The sequence below is a fragment of the Stegodyphus dumicola genome, chromosome 10, assembly GCF_044657685.1.
Source record: "Stegodyphus dumicola isolate Sdum_Otavi_A_Nest chromosome 10, ASM4465768v1".
Lineage (NCBI taxonomy): Eukaryota > Metazoa > Arthropoda > Arachnida > Araneae > Eresidae > Stegodyphus > Stegodyphus dumicola.
In genome coordinates this window covers 169683239-169707312 of record NC_140777.1, presented here as the reverse complement: position 1 = coordinate 169707312, position 24074 = coordinate 169683239, and the positions used below count along the sequence as shown (strand labels likewise).

At 32.1% G+C, this 24074-nt stretch overlaps 1 protein-coding gene across 1 annotated transcript in view; it reads right to left on the bottom strand.

The window, feature by feature from the left end:
* Window positions 1-5951: 5951 nt before the first annotated feature.
* LOC118204548 (nose resistant to fluoxetine protein 6-like) overlaps window positions 5952-24074 on the bottom strand; it is a 131334-nt gene continuing 113211 nt past the window's right edge. The window contains exons 10-15 of the mRNA XM_085825860.1: window positions 22377-22456; window positions 21629-21751; window positions 17802-17922; window positions 12614-12800; window positions 9178-9320; window positions 5952-7989 (exon numbers count right to left, since the gene is read on the bottom strand). Coding sequence (XP_085681986.1) covers window positions 7747-7989; window positions 9178-9320; window positions 12614-12800; window positions 17802-17922; window positions 21629-21751; window positions 22377-22456 — 897 coding nt within the window. The 3' untranslated portion in view covers window positions 5952-7746. The remainder of the gene's footprint in view (window positions 7990-9177; window positions 9321-12613; window positions 12801-17801; window positions 17923-21628; window positions 21752-22376; window positions 22457-24074) is intronic.

Here is a 24074-nt window from a genome sequence, read left to right as displayed (position 1 = left end):
AAATTTTGCCCAGTTCAGGGTCGTATCGGCACTTAATTTCCGTCAAGAAGCCAGTGCAAAAACTTAATTAGAGTAGAAGTGTGTGATTATTTGAGATTTTGTCTCAGTTTCTAATTTTAGAATATGATCCAAGAGGGAAAAGAAACTCCAAAAATGCTTTAGGGGCAAAAAATCGTTTTCCTTCACTATCGCTAAGCACTGAATGTATAAAAACATCCCGACCTTAAAACATAATATTTCTTATACGTTCTTTTGTTCTTCTCTTTTCAAATAAGCAATGTAATTTTATTTAATTTCGTTAGATAGCAATGTTGCTCAGATTCACTGAACTAAATTTAAAGAAAAGGAATTTAGTCTATCCATCTGAGAAGATGGTTGCCAAGGATCTCATATTCTGCCACTAAGTACTTGAAAAGAACTTTATCTCCACAAATTTTAAAGGCATATTAATAATCCTCATAAAATTCTGTAGAATTATTAACCTTTTGAGGTCGGAGCTTTGGTAGCAGTAAAAGCTACCAAAGGACGGAGAATCTTGAACCGAATGCTTTTCCCCCTTTAAGAAACTACCTCCTGTTTGCAACAAAGATTCTTGTGTGTAGTTTAATGGATTCTCAGAGGGGTGCATCTATGTCGCAAAAGGAAGACCTTTGAAAGAGATAAGTGGTTAAAACCCTAGGGACGTTATAATGGCCATCCCGTCTTCAAAAGGTTAAAGGAATTTTTAGTTATTTGTAGAAATCCTTCACTATACCAATGCAATATTTATTTATTATTATTATTATTATTATTATTTTGTTTTTGAGGAAGCACCCAATTTTGAAAGAGAATACCCCGGGGGAAATCCGGGAACGAACAAAAAAAAAAAAAAAAAAAATCACACACACAAACAGACATTCTTCCTTATATGTATAGATTTTGTAAAACTTACAAAATTTTTATTAGTAAACTCTCCGATTTGAAAGCGAGCAGTAGCAACGTTTTTCGAAATAAAGCATTTTTATCTCCAACGCGCAAGACTGTTGCCACTCGGGAAAAATGAGTGCGAAAATTAGTGTTTTCAGAGTTTTTAATTAATATTCCGGCTGAAGTCGTAGGAAGATGGGAATAGTCAAAATGGCTTCCCACAAAATTTTGGAATCGGGAATACTGTATTTAATGTTTGGCAATGCTATTTTTATTTCATCGTAAAACTTAGAAATTTTTTATTAACAAACTCTATGATTTGAAAGCAAGCAGTGGCAACAACTTTCGAAATAAAGCAGATTTTCATCTCCAGCTTGGGAGACTGTTGCCACTCGAAAAAATGATGGCGAAAATTATCGTTTTTCCGACTTTTTAGTTAATACCTCTGATTTTAGCTACTTTTGGAAAAAAAATGGACATCGATCTTTTCCAGTACCCAGAAAAGAATTGTAGAAAGTTTGGTAACGATATCTATATATTATTAGATATCGTTACCAAACTATTTTTTTTCGCTAATAACCAATACATTAGTTATTAGAGGAAAAAAATTGACTTTCTTCTTTATATATATATATAGATAAGGAAATTCAAACGCTAATGTTAGTAAATGTTTCAAACAACCAATAAAGCAACCAAAAGGAAATTAGCACGTTTAATTTCAGTAGTTGCTTACCTGTTTTGAGTCATTACTACTCTTTTTAAAACATTTCTGAAAACTATTTGTAACTAATATTATACCTGATTATTTATCTGTTTATAATTAAATTAGTGGAAGTTACTTTTTGTTACATTTTCACCATAAATGAATCATTAACATTGATTTAACAAAATATTTTATTAAAAAAATTTAGGATATATATATTAGATTTATATATAGCATTGTTCTAATATAGGTATTTTGACACAAAATCGGACTTTTTCTGAAATAACATACTATGTTTTTACATATTTCGATTCTGCAACTGAAATTACGCCAAACTGCCAAGTCTTGTAAAAGTCACCACGAGTACTTTTTAAAACATTACCTCTCAAAGTTTTAGCTCCTCAATATTAATTGGTTTCGTATATATTTATTAATCTCTCTGTTTTATTAAACTTATTTGATTCTTCCTTTCACATTTCGAAATTCAGATTCATTCCAAATAAAATTCGCCCATTTTTTTATGATTTATTGTTAAATATTATGTATTTAAATAATTTTTATAAATTTTTCAAAAAAAATTTGAATTATAATCTGTAAAAGTTTTACCAGCATCTTAAAGTAGGCATATTTCTAAGCATACTTGCAAAAAATTACAGGTTTTTATTCAAAATTTCCGAAGATATGCGTGAATTTATATATTGGCGTGTTTTGAAATTTGGCATATTTGTTGAAAGCGATAAAACGTCAAATGTGGTTTAGACACATTTCTAAAATTAATTGGAAGTAGAAACGTAGTAACTTTTTTCCCGCTCATGCATAATGTAAAAAGTTAGGAACGAGGTGCCTTTTTTCCGCTCTAGCATCATGGAAGGAAAAGGAAAATTGGTTGCCGCATATTAAGAGGTTCGCCAAGTGAATTATTCTTGGCGCAAACTGAAAAAATTGTGCCAAGATAAATTTTTGAATTTCTCCGTAAATTTCTCACTAAAATTTACAAAATTTAATATCTAGGCATTATTTGAGGCTTAGGATCGAAATATGGAGGGAAATTGGTATGTTATTTCAGAAAAGTTCGATTTTGTGTCAAAATACCTATTTTAGAAGAATGCTTTATATAAATCTAATATATATCCTAAGTCGCGCTTTCGAGACATGAAAAATGCAATTTGAATTTTGTCAATCGGTCCAGTAGAAAGGGAGATATAAAACTGTTCCATTTTCTTTTTTTTTTTTTTCTTTTTCTGCGCAGTGTATTTATTTCTGTTCATTTAAAGATTTTGCGTGGCAGAAGACAATATTTTTACATTCTTAAATGTATATAAGTAATACTACCTGTTACATAAGATTAGTTATAAAAGGTTTTTTCTCTCTCATATGTTATATTCCCCTACTTTTGTGACGACTGTTTTGTATTTGCTGCTGATTAATAATATCATCACTGCCTGTAGTTCTGTTTAAAATGCTTGCTTGCTTGGTATTTCTTTCACTTGCTTGGTAATTGCATAAATATTGTTTTTGTTGTCGGTGTTGTTGTTGTGATTAATTTTACTTATTCGACGTCATCAGGACAAGTCTACGAAATTCACCGTGTCAAGGAATACAAGTTTATGCCTGCCGTTGGCAACAAACTTGGGGACCGCGCCCAGTTCCACCGCAATACTGAGGAACAGCACCCCGGGGAATGGGCCCAGGGTCTCCTATCTTTTTTCCCCTATAGTCAGAGTCACCAACTACTCTCTCGTTTGGGCGGTTAAAATGTCTAATGTCTCAAAACTCAAAGAATATCTCAGAATGTCTCAAAACTAAAGTCTCAAAACTCACAGAATATCTCAGAATGTCTCAAAACTCAGATAATCATTCAGATACTCACAAAGAAGGGTTAGGCGAATGTTCGTATACCATTATTGTATGAGAAACCGAAAGGAAATGTTTATCTACAAATTATAAATGCTATATTTATTGATCTTACTGTATCTGATTTTGAAAGGCCATTTTAGAGCTTTTAGATACAGCTATTTTCTATTTCTTCCGATAATGTGAAATTCAGATATTTTTTACATTCATTAAGATTATGTGATATTATACTTTAACAGGATATTTTCGTAGTTATAATATGTACTTCTTATAATCCTAAAATAATGCATATATACCTTTATAGGAATGCGTACGCATTCAACAATTTATTGCAATTATTTAAAAACAACGTTTTTTTTTCCCTAATGAAAGCTTCTCAAAATGAGATGAAAAATTTTTATGACAATAGTTTCAGCACTGACATCACAGATAAAACGATTTTAAGAATGCAAAATTTAGCTTTTCATGTTCTTTATAAGGTTAGCTTTCAATTAGCAAAATACTCACTAAATTTTAAAAAATACAGGAAACTTTATGTGAGCAAATTTTGATATTTTTTTACATTTATGCATAAAATTCCCGAAGCTATTATGAAAGAGATATAAATGCATATTTTCATCCGAAATTAAATATTAAGCTTAAATTTTCAATAAAACTGAAGAAGCAGCTGCAAAATAAAAGAAGTTAGTTTTAGCTATTAAAGAAACCTCGGAGTTTAAAACAACCGCTGAAGAGTTAAAAGTTTTTAGCTGGTCTCGTGCCCTGAGAAGTTATCAGTGCCTTTTATCTGAGTTTCACAGTTTCACAAACTAATTAAACATATTCGTTGGAATTACACATATTGGTTTTAATTTTGATGGTTTGTCACTGAGTTTCATATGTCTGGGATAACATTTACTGAAATAAAATCGGTGGTCAGCTTTTTCAAACTTCCACGTGCGTGTGTAAACTAGTCAAAATGATGCATTGTGGTAATTATTTTTTGAAATCTCTCTTAAAGAATAGAATGTAAACATTTATTTAAGATTTTATAAAAACATAATCTTTTATAATGTAACACGCTATAACAGAGGTATGTTTGTGAATGTTTCTTTAAAAGAGTGCTCAGTATTTATGCTGACAAAAGCATAAAATACTACTGATGTATGTTTTTTCATTCATCGATAAGACCAAACTTAAGGAGATAAGAACTTCATTTCTTATAACTGACAGCTCAAAGAAAATACGGTGAAATTAATAGTTAAAAAAAAAAAAAAAAAAAAGAAAAGAAACGGAAAAGCTTAAGCGCACTGCACGTGCAGTTCGATAATACTTTCTACTGGTTAATGAATTTTTTGCGATTTACTTATTCATAAATGTTAAATTAAGTTATGAAAATCAGAGAACCTTCCAAGTGTTTTTCTTTACAGAAGAAAACTTTGAAAGTGACATTAAATTGAAAAGTGTAAAGATGATATAGCATAAACGTTGAATTATACATAATATTCAAAAGTAGTTAAAAGCTTTGTTTTCTTAATTACTGAGTCCAGATGTGTACTTTGAAAGTTTTCTAAATAGTGTAAAGAATTTTATTAAAACGGTTTCAGAATTTAAGATAAGACGATGAAAAATTAATTATTTTATGGCTTTCTTTACTTGTTATGCTTTAGAAATGCACAATATTTCAACTGCAAAAAACAAAATCTTACATGTGATGCAAAAATACTTCAGAAATTATTTTTTAGTTTTTAATTGTTGCAAGTTTGCCTGTGATTCTTTAATGTATATTTAAGAATTACGTCTGTCAGCACTAATTGAGAAGAAAGTTAATTGAGAAAAAAACTTAATTCAGAAAATGATATTAAGTAGTTGAAATATATTCGTGGTTTTTCATTATTGCTTGGCATACTCTTCTGAACATGATTTGCGCGGATAAGTAACTTTGAAAATTGTACTAGCCTTTTACTAAAGGTTTTGAAGCTGAACTGTTAGTTTCATACTAACAATGATTTATGTCTGTTATTTATAACTGAATAGTGATATATCATATGATTTCCGAGATAATAAGACAAGATTTATAACTGCTAGTTTGCATGGTGAATTTCTATTTGCAATTTTATAGTCACCTCTGAATACAATTTCATATGTAAGAACTGCTGTACATGCTCTTAAAAACATTTTCATTGAATTTTCCCTGCTATTATTAAAAATTTCCAAAGCTGTTCATCTATATAAAAAGGGATGCAAATTTGCTGGATATAGCTGCTGTTACGTGTAGCAAAATCTAGAACAGGACAATGCAAAGATAACTAGTTGAGCAATTATTATCGTTCTTATCAAATGTTACATGTTAAAAAATGTTGCTTAGATCGTTAAACGATCATGTTCAACATAACGATTTTTATTAAAAAATGTTACACAAAATATAAAATATAGTTTGCTAAAATATATTTTTAAGTTGAGCTGTATATGAGAATTTCAGATTTTTACTAAAAACAAGACTCAAAAGCATTTTGTCACAAAAACATTTATTGTACAACGTATTCATTAAAGAATATCACAATTTTATTAACAACAAAATACTGATACAGTTGCGACGTTCTTGTCGCTGACAATATGAGCAATCAATACAATACTTAAAATGACGTGAAACTGCGGCAAACACCGAACGCTCAGCGTTACTTTGTTGCCACAAATATTCTAACAATATAAAAACAGTTATATGAAACAATAAAATGAGTATAACATACAATTTAATGAAAGAAACTGTGCTTCAATGCCTTGAGTAGAATATTTCTGGTAGATATATTTGAGGTCGTCTGTTAAATGATTTTTGAGTACATGTGCGTATTCCATTGAAAAAATTATATGTAGGAATTGAATTCTTCCAATTAAAATTTAATTTGCTTTCAACATTCTTTATTACAATATGTATCAATTCTTCGGAAGTAATTACATTTTACATTTCTAACAGAAATCAGATTACATTTTGAATAAATTATTTAAGCCATTTTCTTATTAAAGCATGATTTTATATGATTTTTGAGTAGAGTAAATGTGCGTATTCCATTGAAAAAAGGATATGTAGGAATTGAATTCTTCCAATTAAAATTTAATTTGCTTTCAACATTCTCTGATACAACATGTATCAATTCTTAATTCGGAAGTAATTGTATTCTACATTTTTAGCAAAAATCAGATTATATTTTAAATAAATTGTTTAAGCCATTTTCTTATTAAAGCATGATTTTAGAAATTATCATTTCAAAGATTAGTAAAATGGTATAAGGTATGATGCGCTATCATTCAATTGTTAGGGTTCTGTACTAGACTGCATTTCTTAATTTTAACTTTATATAATTTTAAGTAATGTAATACAATTAAAATTTCTTCAGATATTAGTATTATTTAGCAGCATATGTTAACTCGAATAAATAAATAATTACACAACAGCCATACATATTTTAGAAAGTATTTAAGATATGTAGTACATGTATATAAATGTATTATATAAAACGCAAGTGTATAATTAGATTCCTATTTTCTTTGCAGAATTAGCTCAATAGTATTTTCATAATGCGCAAATGAAAGGAAATGACATATTAGTAAATGTAAGCGTAATCGTTCCCTGTATTCAGTTTTGAAAGTAGTAGTGAATAAATTGAAACATTCTAAAGATTGATGAGATAATTTTAAAACAATTCTGTTGAAATGATAAATTTTAGTTATAGTGTAGAAACTTCCAGGTTTTCGTAACAGACGAATTGTTTTGTAGACAATAAAAGCCGTTTTGATTTTACATTCATGTCTCGTAATAAATTAAAATTGACTATTATTCCATAGTTAGTTTTGAATTTTGTCAGAAAATTCTCCTAATAGAGAAATCCAGATTATCTCTTCATATATATTAACATACAAACTATAGAATATCCCTTTTTGAGAAGTACTGTTTGAGCCGTTTTCTTAAAATGCGGATTCGGAAATGAATTAAGAATCAAAACACCTTTTATAAGACATTCAATAACATTATATACTAAAACAAATATTTTCTACGCAAGGTTGCTTAAAGTCTGTTCATAAATGTCTTTAAAAACAAAGATGCATGCAGTCTTGCTTAGAATCTATTCAAAAGTATCTGTAAAAAACCAAATACCTCCTGTACAATCCGGCGGGAAACTTCCTCGAAGAATTTAATTAGAAATTGCATCAGTATTACTTATTGATGCAATTTTCTGTAAATTCAGAGTCACAATATTGTAAAATTTAAATGGCTGAAATCATAACTTGTTTAAAAATCCATATTTTCAGAGTTGACCTTTCTCCAAAGCAGAGGTCCATATCTTAATACTCGATGACGTAACATTTTTCTCCTTATCTAAGTATTTCACGGGTTTTTCAGTCATAGTCTGGCTTGTACTTGTGAATGTCCTGGCCTTACAGCGCTTTCTCACCACGTCCGCTAGGGATAACCACGGTGCTTCGAAACATATATAAAGTATATAGGTAACAACGTAGGTAGCAGCTGCATGGCTTAAAACCACGTGAAACTATAATAAAAATGTGAAATTGTATGAGAAATATATATGTATATGATTTGCAAGGATCAGTCAAAACATTAATTGCATTCGAAACAAAGTAACAACACATGAAAAATATCAGAATTCTTTTAGTTATATGAAAGTGTATCACCAAAACTGATTTTCCGCAGAATTACCAATTTGTTGAAACATTCCTTGTTGTACGGTAAGAGTTACTTTACACATCGTGCTAAGGATTCCTATCCAACATTCGATTACCAATGTTACTTACCAGTTTTGATTTCCTCATCGAAATGATAGCACGTTTTTACATATCTTTCTTTAAGCCATAACAAATAGAAATAGCATGACGCGAAAATACGAATGTAAACAAAGTGTTGCCTTATTACTTCCCACTGGAAATTCTGAGAATATCCTTTTTGACACGCGCGGAATGTGATTTTGCTACGTCATGAAGAAACACAATGTTAGTCTTTTTCTAGTTCCCTTGGTCATCGAATTTCAGTCAAGTTCAAAGTCTGTCAAGTGTTTTCCAGCAGAATATCGCTCTAACTGTGGAACCCTTGGGCATGAATTTTCTATAAGTAACATCTTTCTTGTTGAAGAAAATTGTTACCGTCACCTTGCCCGTCTTTCACAACATGATCCTCAAACTACGAATACTACTTTTTTTAAGCTTTGGACCTCTTGTTGATCTGGGAAGAACTGAGACATCTACATCGCGAAACCTCAGATATTCTGCGATCGATACTACGTAATATGTTTCCAGAACTAAATTAATAGTTGTAATGTTAATCAGTTTAAATATATTAAAGTATCTAATATGTAATTACATTTGTATATTAGTGTTCATTTACAAAAAGCGACATTTTTGTATTACCAACTGAATAACATTGCTCTCCTGTATGATAAATAAAGAATTTTGAATAGAGTCCAAAAGCTTTAGAGTTTCCATGAATATCAAACCGACTTTATAATCATACTTTGGTATTGTTAGAATTGAAAGCTCATCAAAAGAAAAAAAATTCCAAGAACAATAGTAAGATAATTAGTTTGAGCTAAACTTACTTGCAATTCTGCATTAAAAATTTTCAGTATCAGTAATACAATATTATGTTTAATATCTGCTGATATATAACATTAAAAAAGTTTTTAGCAAAATATGATATAGAAATATGGATGTTCTGATATACTTACAATTTCCAATTCTGATATGAAGATGTGAGCTTTTCTGAAACCCATGAGCATATTTATAATTGGAACATGCATAATGTAGCCAATGAAGGCAAGCCGGGAAAGAAAATGGAATGGTCTCCAACTGAGTACATCCCGAACACCATCTGCGCAATAAGAAAATAATTGTATTGCTTGCTGTTCTGTTTGTTGCTTATTTATAATTTTCATTGAATAACTAGAAGAAAATGCATTACATTTTCATAAAATATGTGCCGTTTACAGAAAGAAAATAAAAGAAAATTTTCTGATACGTATTTTATAATATGTATTAAATGTGCATTCTAACATGAGTCAAAGACAAACTAAAATTATTGCTACATAGTCAGTTATAAGTCTGACGAGTCATACATAGTCAGTCTGACGACTGTGACTTATAACTGGGTCTAAGCATATAGTCTCTAAGTCATAATCCAAGTCATTATCTGACTTAGGTTATGGCCTTGTAGTTATGTTGCACTGTTATACCCTAAGTTATGCGATACACAAGCTATTGCAAATGTATTTTATAACTGAATAGTACTTTCTAAACGACTAATTATAGAACGAGTGTTTTAATTCAAGAAATCAATTAAATGAAAGAGACTTTAATTACGAGATTTCGTTCACATGACTCATTTTAATAAAAATATACAAAATTGTATATAAGTATCCCTTTACGAAAGTTCACTTTCTACTACTTCATTTTTACAAAACAGCTCTATTAGTGCTTTTTATTAATTAAGAAGAAACTTACTAGATTCATTAGGATGAATTCAGTAAAACTAAATTTTGTAAACAGCCAATGTAAAAAATAAATTTTGTACATTTTTTTAATCACCAAACTTGTTGCAAACTGAGAAATCTACCTTATTCGAATCTTTTATTATACTTAACCATGGGTTTATGTTCAGTCTTTGGCGAACCGCTGGCCATATGTGGCTCCCGAAACAATTTTATGCGGTTCGCGAATATGTTTTACTTATGAATTTGTTCTCATAAGTACGGTGCCAAACGTTTGCAGATGTATAAGGTTATGCAAAAATAATAAAACAGTAAACATTATCCATGGACAAGCTCTTAATTAAAGAGTTTTCTAGTACTCTTAACAACATTAACAATGCTTAACAATGGTGGCACTTCCTTTTTATAAAAAGAAGGAAAATAGCTTAGGCAATGTTGCCCATTGCTCCTCCGCCATTTGAACATTTAAAACAAAGATTTTAAATGGTTATTCCTGCACAAGATAAATAGTAAATAAGTAGATAAGATCCCAAACTGCCACCAAATACTTATATAGTATTAGTAAAAGATCCCATCTCTAAATTTAGGGGGGTCGGTTAAATCGTTAAAACATCCCAATTGGATGAAGAGCCGGTTCACTCCCTTCCAAACCACCAAACGCAAACTCTTGTCCAAAGAAGGGTGCGATGGTGAGTCTGAAAAATTAATTAATTAAGGAGAACAGAGGTACTTTCTCAAGCCAACTGGTGTATATAGATTTGATATCTATATTTATATTCCAAAACACAGCTGTGAGAGGGAATTCCCTGCATAGTTTCTTTTACCCCCCCCCCCGAAAAAAAGAGGGATTCACAGGGCCTCTCATTGCTTGCTTCTTGTGGTTTCAAATTCACCTTACCTGTAGGTGTTTAGCATACATTAGAAACCCTATTATACCAGTCAGCCTTTATTTAGAAGGGCCTGATCGAAGCTGATGTAGGGAAACTCAAGGAATTTGTTTCTAGAGGCAGAAAACATCGGACATCGCCCCAGGAAGTGAATAGGTGTTTCCCGGGCAGAGAAAATATTCGACAAGACCACGTTTGTGGAGATGCTTGACCAGATAAGCATGTCCGGTAACAATATGAATTACCTGGCTTAAGTTAGTTCTATTGAGGTGTTTCTGGTACTCACTCAATTTGCTGGTACCCTGGATTGAATTTCCGGAACCGACCATTTTATGGAAGGAGACCCGAGGTTCGATCTAGACCTTCTGAGAGTGACGCGCACGACATAGCCTCTCTTGTCCCTATCCGACACAAGCTCCCTCGTGGCTCCCCACCGGTAACCAGGTTCGTTTGAGCTGATTATGTCGGATACCATAGCTGGGGTCGACTAGATTGGAATTTCCGGAACCGACCATTTTATGGGAGGAGACCCGGGGATCTGTCCAGTAAACTGGCTAGATAGCCTCGGCTTCTGGGGTAAAAAAACAGCCTTCATAGGACTTGAGCCATCATTTATTCGGTGGTAGGTTCAGACTGGACAGAGACCGCACTGGTAGGGTCTTGGTTGAGGGGATTTTACATGATTGATTTCGAAGGTTGTCCGATCTTTTGCACCGACTTTTCTTGCTCGAACGGAAGACGGAAGTCTTTCTCTCTGTAGTATGTTCCACAGAAGAACGATGACTCTTGGCCGTGGAACATGTTATGGAGAGAGGCATATTTTTATTTCAATAGAACCGTGAACAGCCAGAATTGTCGGGTTTGGGCCGTTGAAAGGCCACGTGCCTTCCGCACAATTTCACTGCGCTCGCCTACAGTTTCCTTCTGATTTGAGTTCACTTCCTGTTTATCGTTGGATCATTCTTCTTCGACGAAAATTACAATAAGGTCACTGAAACATGCCCTGTAATGACCGTTAGATATCCTGACATGTTCAACAGTTTTTCCTTACCTCACCTTCAGCAGCGACAGTGCTTTGCGTCTACCACTTTTATGCAGGATGGTGCCCTTCAACATAATGGACTCTACTTGCAGAAATTTTTACGGAAACATTTTACCGATAACCGGGTGATTAGCCGTTCGTTTCCTACTCCTCTGCCGGCTCGTTCTCCTGATCTTAATCCGTGTGATTTTTGGTAATGAGACCATTTAAGATCGTGATTTATCGGTAAAAAATCTTGCAACTTTAACAGACCTGAAGAACCGTATAACCTTACATGGACGAAAAATGACTGACGATTATCTGGGGTCAGCTGTTGAACACTATATTCATTGCCTGCATATTTTAGACTTTAATGCGGAGCCCCACGTTGAACAATATGCTTTACATAGCTGAACAGTAGGTAGCAAATAAACGATGTTTGTACTGAAATTGCAGCTTGTTTATATTTCGATGTAATGTGCCTCCTTGAGGAAATTTTTTAACTATTTGTTCTCCCCGGAATCTCTCAGTCCATTCTTTGAATTGCTTATATACAAATTTTCGAATCAATTCTCATTTTAGTTAAAACTACTAAGTACTATGACTAAGCCAAGTTTATTACGATCAACCTGTATATATATATATATATATATATGTAAATAATGCCTTAATATGTAATGTAATTTCGTATATAATTCGAAACTTTTTATACGAAATATATCCCTTAATGCGAAATCTAGAACATTTTAAAATTACAATTATATATTACCTGAATGACCAGTCATACAGGCGACGGCAACCCAAGCTAGGAATGAAGCCTGAGCTATTTTACTGAATGTGGTGTAGATGGCACCTAACAGGGGGCTAGGAACAGCGCCATTTCGCCATTCATGAACGCAAGTCAAAGCCGTTATCAATGCTATAGTTGTCATTAACCACAGAAAAGTTGACATTTTCTGAAAAATAAAAATATCTATTGCAATGTTTCATTATAATCATTATTATATAAGATGATAAAATATTCGAAATATTGAACTGGAAAAAATAACAGCAGACACAAAAATTTGATACATACCATATAAAAGTTTAATGCATATCATTTAAATAAGTAGGTTATTGAAGAAGCCAGGGGAAATTGCATGTGAGAGAAATATAACAGAATCATGTTATGAAGTTTTTACGTACAGAGAGTTAGGAACTTTAAAGACGGAAGGCAAATTAATAGGGAAATTTGGTAAAAGCAGTAGTATAGTGGCCAGTAAGACGTTTGTAGAGTAAATATTAAGATATTATCAGTTGATTGATTTTATTGGCTAATTAATTGATGTTATCAGAAGTAGCATTTGCACAACTCTTCATTCCGCGCGTGTGTGAAATTTGACATAGTATGTATATAGCTTAAAGTATAGGCTTTAAACTAAGCAATTTTTAAAATAATATTACGGACAAAACTCGTGATTTAGATGCCTTAAATCGAGAGCAAATTATAGATGACTGATGCATGGATCATTTGATTTCAGAAATAGTTCTTGTTGCACAGTATCAAGAATACAGCAATAGTATATCGATAGCAAGAAAAGGAAGAGTAAGCGGACAAATTTTCCAGGAACAAGTAAACTTGATTGATTTAAGGCTTCGCAGACTATGCATAGACAGTGACAGCAAACCTTAGTTCAAGTGACCACCCATCTGAATGAGATGTCTAATAGGACAATCACTAGATGAACTGTTGAACACTGTTTTCAACAGATCTTCAGAAACTAAAGACACAAAAGAGTAATACATTTCACTGTATTTCATTGTCGAGTCTCAAATCAGAGTGCATCACGCTTATGGTAGGCTAAGAATATGATACCATCTGTAAGAAGCCAAGGATTCAGTGTATGATTAGAAATGTACAAAGTCATGACAGCTAAGGGACGGTCCGAAGTATTTTCTTTCTCTTGGAATTGTTTAGGATCTTTTATACATGGACCAATTATCTTCCTTGCATATAAAGTATGTAGATCTGCTGGGAGATAACTTACATTCATTTGTGCTTCTCTGCCATCTGCATGGAAATGGAGCGTACCAAATGGACTATTGCTACACTCACAGATATCGGTTGGCTAGCATCTTGTCCGAAGAGCACTCATTCCCCTAAACTCTTCCTGCTTTTGGGATAACTGCCTCAACATCCTGCTCAAGTTTTTAAATAATTCCTCTGGCTGCTCACCGAGATATCTTCGCAGCCGTGGGGGGGGGACTGTAACAAATGAATATCGTCGGCAACGCGCTCTACCGGCCCGGCGATATAGAGAAAATATTCAGATCAAAAATGAAAGACTGGAGAATTGGAATTATTTTGAGTTAATTTCTGCTTTCAACAGGAATTATGATTTACGGAGAATTAAAAGAATCAATTAGTCTGAAATAATTAAGACTGTGATACTTCTTCCGCAATTTGAAGCAAACTCAAACATTGATGGAACACAACAATAACTTTATTTAACACTCGAAAAATGGCGGCATGCAAATAAGAAGATTAAACATATTCTAACATTTAAAAATAAAATAAATATATTCTTCGTAAGAGAGCTACTCGAGCCTGCGTTTCAAACATTGCCATTAACATATACCTTAATGTTTATCTATTTAAATTACCTATTTTAAATTAAAGATTTTAATAACAATATTTAAAGCTGTTACAACCTGCGAAGATTAATGGCCAACATGCGGTTCATGTACAACTCTTCCTGCTATCGGGATACTCAATATCAGAAAATTTGGTATACAATAATAATAGTGTTACGAATTTGGTATTTAAAAAGCAAATGTTAGTTCAATTATAAATTAAATGGTTTTATTTCTCGCGCAGTGCAGTCCACGAGACTACCGGCTATTCTCCATCACAGATGCTCTTCGGTCTTGACCTTCGTCTGCCTTGTGATCTATTGTTTGGCCGCCCTCCGGATGCTCCTTCATCGTCTGAGGAATATATTCAAGATCTCCAGGCCCGGTTTGAAGTGATGCACAATTTTGCACGAGAGCGAGTCAACTTGGCGACGGAGAAGATGAAGACCCGATACGACACAAGAGCTACTGAACATAGATCCAACAAAGGAGACAAGGTGTGGTTGTGGAACCCGATTCAACGAAAAGGACTGAGTCCTAAACTACAGTCACCTTCGGATGGTCCATATACAGCGCTGAACACGAATGACGTCGTGGTTCGGATCCGTGAGTCTTCGAACTCTTACGACAGGTTAGCTCGTTACTATGGCCATAGTACATAATGTAAATAATTGTAAATAGTATTAGACCATGGTCCTTTTTGTTTATAAATGTGTATTTGATTTGATTTGTATTTAGTATTTGATTTGCATTTAGTATTTGATTTGTATTTAGTATTTGATTTGCATTTAGTATTTGTTTTATATTTAGTATTTGATAGCATTTGATTTGTTCAAGTTAGTTATTGCATTTATTGTTCATGTTGTTTGATATTGTAATGTAATGTTTATGCCTCAGTTGCATTTATGCCACAGTTGTAAGTTTAGCTTCCTATCCAGGGATTGCACTGCGCGAGAAATAAAACCATTTAATTTATAAATGAACTAACATTTGCTTTTTAAATACCAAATTCGTAACACTGCCCCCTTCCCAAGGACTGCACGTCCCGGGCAGTAAAATCAGATTAAAGATTCTTCTACGTGGAAGACAACTAACTTCAATACAACGGCCTTTTTCTGCTATTCAATAACAAAAGCTTACAGAAAAACACCTACCAGTTCTCTACAAATCATTTCAGGTATTCCACAAATTACTCTGACTTTACCGAGAGAAGCCGTTAAAACAAAAGTTGCACGCCTACGACAAACAAGCACCTATAATTCTAATATCTATCATCCAACAGAATATGAAGAATTCAAGCAAAATATAAACTTACATCCAAATCAATTATAATCAGAAAATCCAATAGTAAATTAAAACATAGATAATTTTCAAATTCAAATTTTTACAGATGGATCAAAAACAGAGTTAGGCGTAAGAAGCATTTTATATAGTAAAGTCTCTATACGTAGGAAGTATAGAGGGTACTACGTTTTCAGAAAGAATAATCTTATACAAACCTAGAAAACAAAATTGAATCTTATAAATTCAGTATTTCAATCAGAACTTATTAACTTCAAACGGATAAATGAATTTTTACAGACTTATGAACTGTGAACATTTATGAATAGTGAACTATTTATGGATTATAAACTATTTATGAACTGTAAACTAGTATTACATTTCAACAAATCATCAAAATCCTACATTATTTAATATGTATATAACAAAAATTTTATATCTAAATCTTTATTTGTATTCTACAATATGTATTCTATATTATATGTACGTACCATCAAAATTTCTGTTAATATTTATATGAATTCTGTCAATGTATGTCAAGTATATGTCAAAATTACATGTATACATCAATATCAAATTTTTATTGTAATATAAAATTTTAAATAAACGTGGTCCCACTGAGTGAGCAATAAAGCTGAAAGTCTTCATGGCGGTACAGCTGCTCACCCAGTGGTCTCCTGTCTCCCGCTATCGGGATACTCTGAGGAAAGATAAGGAAGCACATCATTCATTACTAGTGTCCTTAATTGATTTACGGGGAATCTTAGAACGAGTTTGGCAGGTCATACTTCTAGAACACTTTTGTAGACTTGTCGCATCTATGGTTTATAGCAACAATGAGCAGGCTTCTCTGGCACATATCCTTAGGTGTCTGGGTTTGTCCTACAACGACTTACAATCCATTAAGACGATATTTACATCATTAAAGAAAGTAAGAAAGCAAAATGTCTTAAATTATAAGCTAATATATGCCAAGTAGTAAAACTTCTGATAACCGGATAAAGCCGGTTATAACGCTCAGAGGGTGCTAGTTTAAGACTTTTTGAAGGTGAATAAACTCGTAGACCTTGTTTAGCAAAAGCTAGACTCGAGGATTGGTAACAATAACAACAACAGCAACATGGTTTGTAGCAGCCTTTATCGAAGCTAATGATGTAGCAGTTATTACTCGGTTCATTAGTAACCGAGTGCCTGTAATTTAGAGACATATCTGTATATCCAGCCCATTACAGCCCATGCTATAACATCATCTGAAAAACTCTTCTTTTCTGCAAAATCTTCGGAAGCTTCTTTTATAGCTATGTGAGAAGAGACAAAGTTCTGTAGTGTAATTTGATCAGTAGGTTGTCAGACAGCAAAATGCCTCTGAACAGAATGAAATTTACAACATTTTTCATCTTATAAGTATAAACAGTTTTAAAGTGAAATGTTGCACACATATCTTCGGAACTAACAGAAGTTCAGAACATACGTATTCATAGTATCATGGAATTCGACTTATTAGGCAGGAAACTTAATATTCGTAAAAATACTTTTGTATATCTTTTGACTTCTATTTTTCAACTTTGAAAATTTCTCTTCTTAAATGAGAAACATTTTTATGCGAAAACTTTTTATTCAGATGCTGCTATATGTGATTCCTACAGCAACGCAGATTAACATGCTTGAGTTAATAAATTTGAAAACAGACCCATTCACAGCCGTAAGCACTGGAATAAATTGAATTCGAATAAAATTCAGAATTTAGAATACTATGCACAAAGACTGCGTATCGGTAAATGGATAAAATGAGTAAGGTCAAAATTATTGCCATTACATTATGTCGTTGTTACATTAACATCTTGTTACATTAATATTTTCAGCTATTAAATTAAAGAGTATAACAAAGATTATTTTAAGCTGAACTAGAATAAAACTAATTAATACTAGTAGAGAAGTTTATTTTTAAAAACAATTACGCTACTATCACATCAGTATGCACTCATGCATGAAAATTTCTGCAATAATACATTTATAGAGTATATTTAATTTATGCAAGAAAAATGACAGGTTTTTATGCTTACTTTTGATATCTTGATGTTAGGGTATTTTGCCATGAAGTACCCTACAAACACTCCAGTGCAGTATATACTTAAATGAGTGTATACCCTATAGTATGTGTGTTCAGCATAGAACATACGATCCCTGAGAGAGAAAAAAAATATAAAAGTTTTTTAGGACGTTATTTACTTTTCATAATACAAGTACTAAGTATAAATCTAGAGTAAAAGTAGTTACCTTGAGGTATGGATTAGTATTTTTTAATGATAAAGAAGCTTATTTAATGAATAATTAACTACAAATACTAAAAGATAAAAGCGTTATATTAACTTACACTAGTAAGAATCGAATACAAACAAAGCTATTAGGGAAAAAATAATATCAGAATACGTTTAACTCTCCAATTTTAGAAAATAGTACAACTAAATCTGTTATTAGTGTTATTTAACAGAGTACTATTTAAATAATAGAAACAGATATATGAAACAGATATAACGTTTGATAAACATATTATCAGAGTACAATTTTTAGTTTTTTCTTATATTTTGGGTTACAAATGTGTTAAATTTCAGGATTACTAGACATGTTGCCACAAAACCATTTATCAATATTTTACTTTTATTTTTGTCACCCATATTTATCAAGGTACTATAAGGAATTCAATGGATTATAATCTAATTGATAAAGTAAAATGTCTATTAAATATAACTGTTTGAATACACGCACTAACTATTTTTCGAAAAATTTCTCTCCTTTCATATATAAAATTGTCTCAAAGAGGCTTAGATAATAATATAAATCTAAACTTTAATCCATTTAATTCCCAATATTTCATAGAATATTTGTGAAAAGTTTCATAAAATTACTATAGTAATATTTAATATTATATATTTTTTTTTTTCGTAACAGAAAAGTTGAAAATTTTTTTTTCAAAAAATAAAAATAATTTAATGCAAACGCAAGGAGAAGGAAAAGAAAATGTTGCCAAATATTAAAATAAAATTGCAAAACTAATCTTGTTCCTGAACACATAAAAACAAATGTAAAGATTGCAAATCATCTTCTGAACGTTATCAAACGTGTTCATATTAAGAATTTTTACCGGAGAGACAAAGTACTTCTGAGGAGCTTAGTGGGTATAAGCTTTAAAATAAAGGAATGAAATGTTTTTCAAAACGTTCATCAAATTTGACTATTAGAACGTAATCGGGTATCTTTTTAATTAAGTAAGAACATAGAAAAAGCAACTAGATGTTTAGAAGACAATTATGCAAGAGATTTCTACTCTTCTGACGCAGGAGTTACGATTTTAAGAAAGCAATAATTTAACCAAATTTTCAAACGAAACCTTTCAAGTACAAACGTGCGTAATAAGTGCCTTCCTTGACTTCTCTGTATTTTCATTGGAGAGTTATTCGGTATTAGATAAGTTACGGTTTCACTATTTAAACGGTTTAATTAATCATTTAGGAAAATGATTAATCATCATTTCCATTAAAATTATAGTTTATTATATTTTAAATTAGACAGAAGTGAAGCTTCTTTTGATGCAGCAGCAATTTAATCTGATCATTAATAAATATGGGTTTTCAACCTATTTAACAACTTAAATATTATTATTACATTCATGAGACAAATAAAAATAATTTTCTGTTATTTAAATACATACGCAATGAATATACTCCGAAAAATTAACCCGTGACTTTATACAAATCCATCACTTGAAAACTGTACATTAGATTTAATAGCAAAATAAATAAATCCGAAATTTTATCCTCATACGTGTCAAATACGTCAAATGGAATTCTTGATTTTTAACAACTGAAGAATATTTACCTTTCAGAAATAACAATTACATAAAATAACACAAAAGCTAAGAAGCTGATAATAAATATTATAAAAATGACATGATTATGAATAGCTAAGTAACTACATATTTTTTCACGTTTTTTAGTATAGAAGAATTTCTATTTTCTAAAGCAGTTTTTGGTATGTTAAAGATAATATCAGGAAATAATGACTGTAAAAGACTTATTCAAAGATTTGATAGAAATTAGATATAATTTATTTATGGAAAAAGGAAAAGAAACATAGGAAATGAACATCTCTATAGCTTATAGCTTTATAGAGTCTCACTCCGTTTGGTAATAGTCAAGACTCTGAGTAGAACTAAGCGACTTATCTAGATAAGTAAACAGAACTACGAAGGATATAAAAGACCCTTTTATTAAGAACTCAAATAGTTGAACAGAAGACACTCCCAGCGCTTACAGACTCAGCTATCATTTATGGCTAGAAATCAAAAGTAAGGAATGCAAATTTAAACTAAATCTAAGTCTTAAATTAGCCATAAGCTATGGAGAAATATTCAAAGCGCAAGTCGGCTCTAACATACTCTGGCATCACCGTATTCTTTGCAAGATTAAAACAACGCCGGAGACAGGAATGCTATCGTAGAATATCAACTAGTAACGTGCCCTATTAACAGGCGGAACATGCTCTGCCGAAAGCAATCTCAAACCCTAACTGAAATACGTGCGAACTTAAAATTTACATTCTGGCATGAAAATGGAAAGGGTCTAGTGACAGTAAAGTCACTAGTTGTTTACAAACTTCCAAAAGAAAACTCGCCAGGGGTATCTCTTTATTGGAACAGTGCCTTGCTAGAAGCGTTTTAAGAGAAACTGGTATGCATTCATATTTGACATGAGGAAAACATGAAATTCCGATGAAGCTAACCTGCTTGTCAGGATTCTACACCGTATTGAATTACCAGCACTCAGTGTCTTAGCTGTTGACCACTGATGATTCCTGAATCACAATAAAAGTCATACATCATATGTTTTCTTTGAATGTTCCCAAACATTTTCTAGAGACATTCCTTTACAGTTGTGATGCAGTGCAAAATAAAAAATGTATCCTTAAATAGTAACTTCACTGGTCTCATAGTCGAGATAGCCCACCAGCGGCCGAGCGGTAAAGTCGCTGAACACTGGTAGTTCGGTCCGAGATTCGAATCCCGCGAACGGGCTGGCTGCATGGGAGGTTTCGTGGTTTTCCTAATGTGTAACGTATACACGAGCCAGTTTCCCTTAGAGAGTCCTCCACGAAGGCATCCCTTCCCTTAGGCAGATAGCCCTAGTGTGCTTTGCCATAATTAAATAAACCAACCAAAACCAAACCATGGTCGAGATATTCAACACGTGATTTAAGAGATGTTATTGTACCTAAGTTTATGTCTTTGAGTGATTCAGCTTAACAAAGGTGTCTAGCTTTACAAAGGTCAGCTTAACAAAGGTGATTCAGCTTCAGTGAATCAGCTTAAACGGGATGTGAGAGATAACTATTCAGCAGCTTCATTGAAAATACTTAGAGAGGAAGAAACTGAGAGCACTTTAAAAATCCTAAAACAATTATTGTACATTTAATAATATGAGATCGGGCGAAAAATGCATCTGTTATCATTTATTTGATTTAATAATGCTACATGTTTACAAAGTCTTCTAAAACTAAAATGCTGCAAAAACTGATTACAACTAGCTTCTTGCATAAGAAAATTTGCCTGGAACGTATTCAAACTGGTTTTCCTCGGAAAATTTAATTCGGCGCCTTATGTGATCTGCACACATGGTGCCCGATGTAAATTACACATATTAGTAATTTAAAGCAAAGTACACTTTTATTTATTTGTAGCTTATAAGAACAACTTTAGGTGGTGCTCTTCTAAAAATAGATGCCCTCTGTAGCTGACTTTGTAGCTTATGCTTGGAGCCGGCCCTGAACAGATGCAATGAAATATATCCTTAGTTAATATTGTCTGATAAAAATAAGGGTAACTCAAGATACTTACCTAGGATGCAAGAAAGCTGACATTTCATTTGGTGGTAGATCATAATAGACATTGGTCAGTGCAACTGATGTCAAACTAGCCAAGGCGAGAACAAACGTTATCAGCAATCCGATCTTTGGACGCCTAATAAATTAAAAATAAAAATTAAAACTATGCAGAAATAATGAAAGAGATTAGTTCAAATTAAGCACTTTATTAATTAATTAACTCTTCAACATGATAAAGATTAAACAAAACAAAATAATTAATATTTACAGATATATTTTTGCTTTATCTCAATATAAGAATATCGAAATCTCTTCGATCGCATTAATGATACAAATGGAAAGCGAGCAAAATCGAAAATTATTACAAAGGCTTTAGTACATATTTTACTCATAATCAACGTTTTGTAATTTTTTATGTATTGGATTTTTATATTATACACACGTCTATTATTAAATATTCAAGGATATGTTTTGAATTTATTAAAGAGAATACGAAAAATGTAATAATATTTTTCATATGTTATAATAGTAAGGGAAAAAAAATCTATACCAAACAAGCAGAAACTGAATTATTTTTTTTACATTAAATAAGCTACATAAAAGCATTTTACAGTGTCATGAAACAGGAAGCAAAATAAAAGTATAGGATATTCTAATATTATAAATAAAATGCATCTTAAAGTAACCTCAAACAAACTGGATAGATTAATTAAAAAAAAAAAATCCCAAAGCTAACTAAATATATTTCTAAAAGGACTTACAGTTTTAGCGGGATCAAAATAAAAATGGCAATGACATGCAGTTGAGCATCCACCGCGATAACCCACGTATGATCTAGGCACTGAAAATTAAAATACACTAATTGAGTTAAAGACAAAATAAAGTGATAGGTACAGATAAATGTGCACAAGTTTCCTAACATATCTGATTCTATATCAATTACGTATAAATTTAGTAATCATTCATCTGTGTTGAGGGAATGTAACTTTGTTTATCACAATAATAAAGAAATACATTTTTCGTTTAGTATACACACCTTTGGAAATTACTAAATTTGTAATTCTTTCTAATACTGTGTAGTTTATTATTTCTACTAAGAATTAGTTAAGAACTAAATTACTTTTGAGTATTTTTATGCTATTCGTGTAAGAGTGCTTGGCATAGTGTTTTTTCTTTGTTTAAAGCAGTTTGAGCAAGCTGTTGCCTTAAAAAGTGAAGAAACTCTCTCTTTTTACAAAATAAGGTTGAATTTTGCATTTTGTGAAAGTTTAAATTACACATATTTATTATTAAATGATTGTATCTTTATAAAATTTTATATCTTTCTTCTTTGAGAAGCTTTACTAATACCTTAATTTGGCTTTTGCATTTAAACTAGAGAGATACTTTTTAAACTGCAACAGTTTTATAGTTTAAAAGGTATTTCTAAACAAAATTAATTTCGAAATCTATACAGAAGTTTGAAAGTTTAGAAAAACATTTCTTATTATGCACATTAACAATTTCGTCATCATTCATTGGTGACTTCCATATGTAGCTGTTCAAGCGAAATATTGGATTTTAAAATTGAAATTCAATTAAAGTGAGCTAAAATATTACCTGAATAGTAACAAGAAAATTATCAAGTACAATCAGATAAAGTGCCAAATCGAGTTTGGTTTCGTTTATTTAATTTCTGAAAAGCACTAGATGGCTATCTGCATAAGGGAAGTAATGCCTTCGTGGAGGACGTTTTAAGGGTAAAGGATTCGCGTATACGTTACATATGAGGGAAACCACAAAAATTCCCATGCAGCCAGCCCTTTCGTTGTGATTCGAATCCCGGGCAGCACTACCACTATTCAACGACTTTATCAGTGTCCAACGTCGGCCGCTGGTGGGCTTATCAAATTTGGTTTATGAGCTTGTAAAATTCGAAAATTAGGGGCAATAAAATGTAACCAGTTTATATACCCCATCGAAACAGAAATGCACCGTGTTTCGAAAAGAATATACGTATTACAAAGTGTACATTTTCTCCAAACTATTGATCACTGAGCCTCGGCTCGGCTATTGGCGAAACGAATACATAGGCTAGTTTATATTAATAGCCGCTGGATCTCAGTTGTCTTCTGTTTTGCGTGGTAACCGTCACATGTTTAAAATGGCTACTCCGAAGCAGAAATCATTTTGTGTTCTCGAGTTTGCGAAGTGCAATTCCGTGATTACAGTGCAAAGACGTTTCAAGTTGTAGTACCAAAGTGATCCTCCGAATGGGTGGAACATTCGCAGATGGTATCGACAGTTTGCAAATACAGGATGTATATGTAAAGGAAAGAGTCCTGGCCACCCTCGTATTCCCGACGAAAATGTTGCACGGATTCAAACTGCTTTCCAACATAGTCCTTCAAAATCAACTCGTCGTGCTAGTCGGGAGTTACAACTGCCTACAACAACAATTTGACGTGCCTAGAACAACA